The 9,476-nt window shown below is 54.0% G+C and overlaps 2 protein-coding genes and 1 long non-coding RNA gene across 3 annotated transcripts in view; 2 read left to right on the top strand and 1 right to left on the bottom strand.

The window, feature by feature from the left end:
- Window positions 1–1,242: 1,242 nt before the first annotated feature.
- Window positions 1,243–9,476, bottom strand: part of LOC106817444 (ctenidin-1-like) — an 11,253-nt gene continuing 3,019 nt past the window's right edge. Inside the window, exon 2 of the mRNA XM_014822106.1 lies at window positions 1,243–2,223. Coding sequence (XP_014677592.1) covers window positions 1,660–2,223 — 564 coding nt within the window. The 3' untranslated portion in view covers window positions 1,243–1,659. The remainder of the gene's footprint in view (window positions 2,224–9,476) is intronic.
- Window positions 2,444–9,476, top strand: part of LOC106817445 — an 8,535-nt gene continuing 1,502 nt past the window's right edge. Inside the window, exon 1 of the long non-coding RNA XR_001395057.1 lies at window positions 2,444–2,541. This is a non-coding gene — a long non-coding RNA (uncharacterized LOC106817445). The remainder of the gene's footprint in view (window positions 2,542–9,476) is intronic.
- LOC106817443 overlaps window positions 5,095–9,476 on the top strand; it is a 4,710-nt gene continuing 328 nt past the window's right edge. The window contains exons 1-2 of the mRNA XM_014822105.1: window positions 5,095–5,218; window positions 7,379–9,476. The exon at window positions 7,379–9,476 is cut by the window's right edge and continues 328 nt beyond it. Coding sequence (XP_014677591.1) covers window positions 7,403–9,476 — 2,074 coding nt within the window. The 5' untranslated portion in view covers window positions 5,095–5,218; window positions 7,379–7,402. The remainder of the gene's footprint in view (window positions 5,219–7,378) is intronic.

Consider the following 9,476-nt stretch of genomic DNA (forward strand, 5'->3'; position numbering starts at 1 on the left):
TCTGAGAATTTGCACTTTTGGCACTTTTGGCAGTTTTGTTCCGGATGACCGCTTTGAAAGCTTGTGTTTTTAGAACGCGGATGACATAAGAGGTAATTTAGTTGATGTAGAGAAATAGTAATGTCTAGAGACCATACTGGTGTAATGTGTGCTGTTTAAAATTGTATACATTTTGTGTGAGAGACGTTTTGAAACTGTTCATTGTTTGGTCAGTGGCTTTGCTAGTTTAATTAGTTCATGTGGGCGTTGGTAGGTGGCAGTAGCGCATAGTCCATTATTATTGAAACGCACACTGTAGAAGGGGCATTTTAGCCAGGTTTTGGCCTTTAGTTATTAATCAATAAACTTTTGTGAGTTGTTGCTTAGCCTAGCGTGTGTGGGTGATATTTCTGGGTGAAGTAGTAGTTTATTGTTATTTGTTGCGGTTTGTATACGTAATGGTGTATCATTGTAATTGATATCATGCAGGTTAGTGGTTTGGCTGAGTTTGTGAACTTTCAGTGAGATCTATGTAAAGGAGTAAGGCAAAGGGTTATTTTCTATTACTTGTCAGTTTGCTTATTACGTTTTTGTACACCTTTGCAGATTTACGGATACTCGAGGGAATTGACGGATGTTTGATGGGAATGTGAAACTGTATTGGGTCTTGATGACAAATACATAAAGATAGACTGTATCCAGTAATTCCTGTGTCTATTTCGTTGAACGAGCTCGCGGAAGACTCCGGGCGATTTGGCCGCCACACCCCCGGAGCCAATGAGGCATGGCCGACCTGGCTATGCCTAAATTGCCTCAGGACAGGGATTGGTCGATGCAGGACACTCATGCAAAAATAGGGATACATTGAAGATGGCCCAACCGAATGCGACTGCGGGGAGGACCAGACTATGGGACATCTCCTGGAATGCCCCATATTACCAGAGCCATGTAGCCCTGGAGACCTTAAGGTTTACAACCACCGTGGCAGGTCATGTGTGGTGCAGTGGCTAGGTCGAGTCTAGTCTGTATTGTAGTGACCCAAGAAGAAGAAGCCGCTAGAATTATTGCGCTGGGCTCTAAGATGCCTGTGCCTGATGCCTGATAAGACGAAAGCGCCACCTTCTGGCTAAGAATGTTGCTATTGGCGTGTTCTTATAAAAGTTCTATTATGTATAAAATTCAAATAGTCTGATTGATTGTGTAAAATGTTTATCTATTTTATTTGACTGATAAAACAACATGAACGATACTGGCACAACATAAATGATTATACGCTTATGCTTTGCATATGCGCATGATAACAAACTTAGTATACAACAAACAATTTTCAACAAAGTGCAATTATGTACAAATGTTCAACAAAACGGTGGCTAACGAGGTTTAACAGTAAATACCATCAGAAGCCTTTATACTAGTGTAGCGTTGTTAGCTTTCCATAGATAGAACAAACAATTTTTAAACATCAAACTGCTTCATAAGTAAAAAAGGAGGATTTCTACATTATCAACAATGAAACGATTTATGCAGTGTTCGTACTTTTTACTCCTTACTCCCTACCTAATTAAGCAATCGTCTTTACAAAAATCAAAACACTAACCTGTAAACCTTATGATGTCTTTAAAATAGCATCAATAACATTAACAATTGCATGTCTGTGTGAAATTTTGTATAAATCCATATCTATCTACGACCATAGCCGCCGCCATGGTCGTCGCCATTGTCGCCGCCATAGTCGTCGCCATTGTCGCCGCCATGGTCGTCGCCATAGCTGCCTTGTCGGTGTTGGGAAATAAGCTGAGTTATGTAGCCTTTTGCCTTCGTGTGGGTGTTGCTTGTATCTTTTGCCTTCGTGTGGGTGTGGGTGTAGCTTGTATCTTCTGCCTTCGTGTGGGTGTTGCTTGTATCTTTTAGAAATATAAATAATGGACGGTGAATACCGCCGCCGTAGCCACCACCTCCGTAACCGCCTCCATGGCCGCCTCCGTAACCGCCTATGCCTCCAAAGCCTCCATGGCCACCGCCATAGCCTCCACGGCCGCCGCCATAGCCTCCATAGCCGCCGCCATAGTCTCCGTAACCGCCGCCATGGCCGCCGCCATAGTCTCCGTAACCGCCGCCATGGCCGCCGCCGTAACCGCCTATACCGTGGAAGCCTCCTCCAAAGCCGCCTCTGCCATAGCCGCCTCTGCCATAGCCGCCTCTGCCATAGCCGCCTCCGTAGCCGCCATATCCAATTGAGTGTGCCTGAATATATATATAATTATATATATTGTAACGGCGGCCGTGAGGCGCGAGGATAGATACATATCCGCGAGGATACCGCGCGGCCGTGGCAGTGATATGCACGGCGCGCTGCGAGTGTGTAATATCTAGCCCGCGTGATATTTAGTGTAGCAATTATATGCGTACATACATTGGTTTAGGGAGTGATATTTGGCGGGGAGAGATGTGAACGCTAGGACGAGCTGACGGTTGTGAGGGAGTAAGCAGGAAAGAAAGGGGCGTGTCAACAGAGAGGGGCAGAGTGGTCCAATCGGGAAGAATCACGTGTAGATGACGTAGGTAGGCAGAGAAGCGATTGGTGGGCTTCGAGAAAGGAATGCGCTCTGGGAAACATTCCTGTACTAGTCACGGCGTCACGTGATGATGGATGAATGCGCTCTGGGAGACATTCCTGTACCAGTCACGGCGTCACGTGATAATGTAGAACGCTCTGGGAGACATTCCTGTATTAGTCACGACGTCACTTGATGATGTAGAATATAAGCGCGTGCGCGTGTCGAAGAGTTCAGTTCAGTTCAGTTCAGTTCAGTTCGGTGGTTGCGAGTTGGGAGTTGGGAGGAGAGAGAGAGAGGGAGAGGGAGAAGAACAGTGGTCGGAGAGTGCGAGTTAGCAGTCGGAATCAAGCAAAGAGTGTAGACGCCAGCGGTTGAACAGCGGAGTTAGTAGTGAAACAGTTGAGAGTTGCGAGTGGAGGGAGAGAGACAGTTCTTTACAGTTCTTCACAGTTCTTGACAGTTAGAGACTCGCCAGTTGAGAGCGCGCGTGGGAGAGAGAGAGCGAGTAACGGTGACGCCGCGCTTATTGTACGTATATCCGAGCATCGGTTCTCGGCCTGTGAGTGAACTACATAAGTGGTGCGTATGGGTGTCACACCGCAATAAACAGTCGGGTTTGTCCCGTCATATTGTCACTCTACTTCTATCTTCGGACCTCTTTCTGAACTTCACGTATTCGGCAAGCCTTTCCTTTACGAGCTAACGTCGGGTGTAGACGACGACGGGGAATTACACAACGCACGCACGGGCCCTATCAAGCCCGTGTGAAGGGTACGACCAAAAAGGGAGACATAACTGATCCCGGCTGAGCCACACTACATATGGTGCCGCAATAACAGGAGTCGAAAACGCTACATAATTGGTGCCGGTGACCGAGGATAAGAGCTATTGCCGACTAATAGCAGTAGAAGAAAGAAGAAAGAAGACAGAAGATCAAAGTGGGAAGATGGAAGGCGTGCGGCCTGATAATGAAGAGATAGGCTGGAACGATGACGCACAGCCGAGAGACGGGGACGTCGAGGATGAGGCTAAAACCCCCAAAAGAGAGAGGGGAGCTGGAGTAGTGCGGGAGTTCATGAACCCTGGGTACTCTAGTGAGGCGGAGGAGGAATATGCCGAGGAAGAGCTGTTCGCCGGGCCAGCGGAAAACCAGTTCCCAACGAGCACATTCAACCAGGGGGACTTCAGCAGAAGTCGGCGCCGCAAAGAAGATGAAGCGAAACAGAAGGTAGGCCAGACGCAGGTTACCTTCCTTGACCCCGCTGCAGAAGGGCGGTTCAGGACCCCCCGAAAAGGGATGAAGGGAATGACGGTCGAGAAAGGCGAGCAAGGGATAAGCCCGCGGCCAACTCCCGCTGCCGAAGGGCAGGGTGTTACTGACCGTTGGACGGATGCGAGTGCTGCCAGGGATAATCGGGAAAGAAGCCCGATGTCCAGGCAAGCCAGTAGGATGAGAGGACCGTGCGCTTCGAGCACACCGAGGGTCCTGCACGAAGGGACACGCAATCGGAATGAACGTATGAAAGTACGGCCATTTACGGGGTCTGCTGACGTACCACTACAAACATTTTTTCAAAAATTTGAGATTGCAGCGAGTTTTAATCGATGGGATCGTGAGGCACGCGCGGCGCAGTTGGCAGCTGCGTTAGAGGGACCTGCAGCGGAGCTCCTAACAACTTGCCAAAACTACTTAGATGAGGCGAGTCTGAGAGCAGCCCTCGTGGCGCGTTACGATCCTGTAGGAAGAGAGGCACAACATCAGGAGGCGCTCGAAACCCGTAGAAAGGAGCCCACAGAGACGTGGGAGCGGTACGGACAGAGTTTGAAGATGTTGACGCGATTGGCTGTGCCGGGGGTTACTGACGACATGTGCGGGCATATGGCTCGACAGCGGTTCGTCCGCAACCTCCCATCACACGCCTTCAGGGCGTATGTACAGGGCCATTCAGGACCAACGGTGGAGTCCGCAGCGATGATGGCAGAGGAGTATGAGGCTCTGGGAGGGGGAGGGGTCCCCACCCGGAAACCGTACATAGCACCGGTAGGGCCGAAGGAAAAGACTATGTCCAAGGTTGTTGAAGAACCAGGGAGAGCGGGTGGCGAAGAGACTGGCGGCGTCGGGAGGGCGGCGTCGGGAGGGCGGCCGTAGGTCGAGTGGAGGAGCGCGATGGTAACGTGAGAGCCCGGACTCGGTGGACGGCTGAGGAGCTGCAGGACCTCGCGGGGCTCCTGCGCGACATCCTGGCGCAGGAGAGGGCAGACCAAGGTCGCCGTCGGGCAACCGAAGGAGTCCCACAGCAGCGAGACGGGAGGCGCTATGAGAGTGGCAGCCAGGGAGGACAAAGAAGGCCAATGGACCGTCTGACGTGCTATCGGTGCGGAAGACGGGGCCACATGGCTAGGGAATGCCCTACACCGTTTCCGTTGCGGGATGAAGGAGAGCAAACGGCGGGAAGCGGCCGTGAGGGACCGCCGCCGCGGCAGCACATTGCAGTGCAGAAGCCGACAGTATCTAGGGGTGGCTCTGAGGCGCCAGCCGTAGGAGCAGTGCCGGCGGGAAACTACTAGAGGCCGGGAGAGAGCCGACACTCCCGGCCGGCGGTAAGAGGAGGCGAGAAGAAGAGTCCAGAGGTAGCGTCGCAGGCGTGTGTTCACGCCCCTCTTGGCACATCACGGTGAAGGTGTGCGGGAGGCCTGTGGAATTCATGGTTGACACAGGAGCCGACGCTACGCTACTGGACCGGGAAGTGTATGAAGAGTTACCTTGGGATCGACCACCCCTGCGGGAAGCGTCAACGGCCATGTTTGACGTCCAGAATTATCCGTTACCCACGGCTGGAGAAATCGAGACCGACCTGGTTATTGGAGGCCTCACCTACCGCCATGACTTATTGGTCGTCGACGTGGGTCGTCGGTATGGAATCCTAGGGATGGATTTCTTGGGAAGTCGAGGTTGCCAGGTGGACGTAGGACGGGGATTCCTCAGCATAGGTGGGGTCCTCCATCTCCTCCATGGGGAGGAGAAAATCGAGGCGCGTAGCTTGCGCGCGGTCCGTCGGGTAGAAATTCCTGGCGGATATGGAGCAGTTATAGAGAGTCGTGTAGCGGGACCGGCGTGGAGAGGAGGTCGGCTGGCATTAGCTGAGGCCGCTAGTCGGCTAGCACAACGAGGAGGAAAGAAGCACGTCCTGGTGGGGCGCAGCCTGGTCGACACAGGGAGGGAAGTGATCCCCCTGTCGATCGTTAACATGGGTGAGAGTCCCCTCATCATTCATGAAGGAGAGAAGGTCGGTCGCTTGGAACCGGCCTCACGAGTGGCACCTGCAGGAGCGGGACCCTTACTGATGGAGAGGATGGACACGGTTCGGCAGCCGTTGCCCGATTATTTGCAGAAGTTGGTAGACACCGCTGACGAAAGGCTGACAAGGACACAAAGGGAAGAATTAGAAGGGCTATTGAGTGCCAACAGGAGTCTGTTCGCCGCCCCGAAAGCACCGTTGGGAAAGACAGGGATCGTCCGGCACAACATCGATACCGGTGATTGGCGCCCTATCAAGCAAGCCCCGAGGAGGTGTCCCATCGCGAAGCAAAGGATATTGGATGAGGAAATTGACAAAATGCTTGCTGCTGGGGTAATCGAACCGAGCAGCAGCCCGTGGGCCTCGCCAGTTGTGCTTGTCACAAAAAAGGACGGGACGACACGGTTTTGTGTTGACTATCGACGTTTGAACGATCTAACGCGAAAGGATGCGTATCCCCTGCCTCGCGTGGATGACACACTGGATGCTCTCGCGGGTGCACAGTGGTTTAGCACTCTAGACCTAGCTTCAGGATACTGGCAAGTAGAGATGGAGCCCGCAGACAGACACAAGACTGCATTCGGAAGTAGGCGGGGCCTATTCCAATTCCGCGTGATGCCGTATGGGTTATGTAATGGGCTGGCCACATTTGAACGTCTGATGGAGTTGATACTCCGGGGTCTTCAGTGGCGAGAATGTCTCGTCTATTTGGACGACGTAATTGTGTACGGAAAAACATTCGAGGAGGCCTCAAGTAACCTCCGCCACGTGTTTGGGCGCCTGGCGAAAGCAGGGCTCAAACTAAAGCCATCGAAGTGTAGCCTGTTTCGCACCAGTGCGGCCTTCCTGGGCCACATCGTGTCGGCTGATGGAGTCCGATGCGACCCAGCCAAGCTGAGGGCCGTTCAGAAGTGGGGGCAGCCCCGAAACGTGAGAGACGTCCGAGGGTTTCTTGGATTCGCAAATTACTACCGTCGGTTTATACCCGACTTTGCATCTGTGGCAAGCCCTCTCACCAACCTCACCCGAAAGACCATCCGATTCCAGTGGACGGCAGCGTGCGAAACCGCCTTCACTGAATTGAAGCGCCGGTTGACTGAAGCACCGGTGCTGGGGTACCCAAAACCTGAAGGCGAATTTGTGTTGGACACAGACGCGAGCGGGACGGGCATGGGGGCCGTCCTGTCACAGGTACAGGAAGGTGAAGAGCGCGTGATCGCGTATGGCAGTAAGGGATTTAGTGCCACGCAACGAAGGTACTGCACCACCAATAGAGAGCTGCTGGCAGTAGTTACCTTCGTGCGTCAGTTCCGGCACTACCTCCAAGGCCGGCCCTTCCTCGTGCGCACGGACCATGCCTCCTTGAAGTGGCTCCTCAGCTTCAAAGAGCCGGAGGGGATGGTCGCGCGGTGGATTTCCTTCTTAGGAACATTCGACATGAGGATTGACCATCGGCCAGGACATCTCCATGCTAATGCAGACGGGCTCTCGCGGCAGCCAGAATGCCGAAAGTGCAAGCGGGAGGATTGTCCGCAATGTGAGAAGTGCGTGGAAGGCTCGGATCGCATGAAGTGCGAGGTGAAGCCACCCAGTCGCGGGGCAGCAGCTGCCGCGGTTGGGGCAGGGACCCCGAGAAGGGGTGGAACGGCGCAACGATCCGCCAGGAGGGGGCGGGGTACAAATACCCGTGACGTCGGAGAGAAACGATCCGCCAGGAGGGGGCGGGGTACAAATACCCGTGACGTCGGAGAGAAAGGATCCGCCAGGAGGAGGCGGGGTAAAAATATCCGTCACGAGGAGGAGGGTTCGGTAAAATGCTGCCGAATGAAGAGGGTGAACGCAAGCCAGCCGAACATGGAGCAATGGAGCGACGAACAGCTCCGACGGTGGCAGCAAGAGGACGCCACCATCAAGCTGGTCAGCAGCTTGAAAAAGGACCATGTTGCTAGGCCACGGTATGATGCGTTGGCAGGGGCATCGTGGGAGGGGAAGTCATATTGGAGCCTCTGGGATCGGCTCGAGCTTCGACGAGGACTCCTCTACCGGCGATGGATGCCCGAGAATAGGCCCAGTACAACCGTGTTGCAGCTGGTGGCGCCACCGGTGATTAGGCGTGAAATCATGGAGATGTTGCACGGGGGACGAACGGCAGGACACCTTGGAATACGCAAAACCCTAGAGAGGGTGCGACAGAGGTTTACCTGGCCGGGCATGCGGGTCGACATCCACCGATGGTGTCGCAAGTGTGACGCATGCGCGCAACGAAAGGGGAGGAGGCATAGAAGAGCTGGATTGCAGCAGCAAATAGTGGGAGCCCCGTGGGAACGCGTGGCCATAGATTATTTAGGACCGCTGCCTACCACCGAGCGCGGGAATAAATATATCTTGGTCGCCAGTGACTACTTTACCAAGTGGACAGAGGCGTTCGCATTGCCGACCATGACGGCGCTGCGAACGGCTGACTGTTTGGTCACTGAGCTGTTCGCACGGTTCGGAGTGCCGCGACGATTGCACTCGGATCAAGGGACCAACTTTGAATCGCAGCTCTTCGCCGCCGTGTGCGAGGCATTGGGCATTGATAAGACGCGCACAACGCCTTATCACCCCCAATCCGATGGACAAGTAGAACGCTTTAATAGGACAGTACAAGATATGCTAGGAAAAGTGGTAAACCAGCAGCGAAATGACTGGGATGATCACCTGCCCTTTGTCATGGCGGCATATCGTGGGACCGTTCATGAAAGCACGGGGTGCAGTCCGAATCTGCTACTGTTCGGCCGAGAGGTTGGTATGGCGGCTGATCTGCTGATGGAAGCGGCGCCTGAAACTGACGAGCCGACATGCCCCGTCGAGTATGTGGAATGGCTGCGCACAGCCACGAGAGAGGCGCACGAGTACGCCCGACAGCAGCTCGGCCGGTCCGCCTTGCGACAGAAGAAGGCGTATGACAGCCGGGTGGTGTTTTCGGCGGTACCTGCCGATACATGGGTATGGTATTGGTACCCACCTGCCGACCGGAAGCTGGGGTGTCCCTGGACGGGGCCTTACTTAGTCATCAGGGCCCAGGGCAAGCTTCGGTGGATCCAACGAGCAGATGGTGCGCCGATAAGGATCGTAGTGGTCGATGAATTGAAGCCCTACGAGGGGGAGAACCCACCGCCGAGATGGGCAACGACGGACGGCAGAAAGGAAGACGAATCCGCTGAGATGGAGCGGGTTATAGATACCCAGTCAACAGACGAGGAACTGTCCGACGAAACCGCCATAGAGGGCCGGGGTAGAGATGCCCAAAGAGTCGAGGAAAGCGGAGGAAATGGACCCGCCAGTCCGAGACAAGGCAGGCATAACTACGAAGACGATGAGCGAGAGGACGCGGTGGAGACATCCTTCATCATTGAAGAGGTAGAGGTCCCCGCTGGGCCTAAGACGCCCACGAGCAGTGAACTCGTGTCCAACGCATCGGCAACAGAGATAGTCACGGAGGAGCGGGAGGAAGAAATGGTGACGGAATCTGTTGTGGAGATAGAAGAAGATAAGGCGGAGGTGACTGCCGAACTAGATGCAGAAGAGAGGGTTGAGCGCGTGGAAGACGCGACAGTGACGGAAATCATCGGAGAAGGAACGAGACGCGAAGCAGCTG

The sequence above is a fragment of the Priapulus caudatus genome, unplaced genomic scaffold, assembly GCF_000485595.1.
Source record: "Priapulus caudatus unplaced genomic scaffold, Priapulus_caudatus-5.0.1 Scaffold1727, whole genome shotgun sequence".
NCBI classification, from domain to species: domain Eukaryota; kingdom Metazoa; phylum Priapulida; class Priapulimorpha; order Priapulimorphida; family Priapulidae; genus Priapulus; species Priapulus caudatus.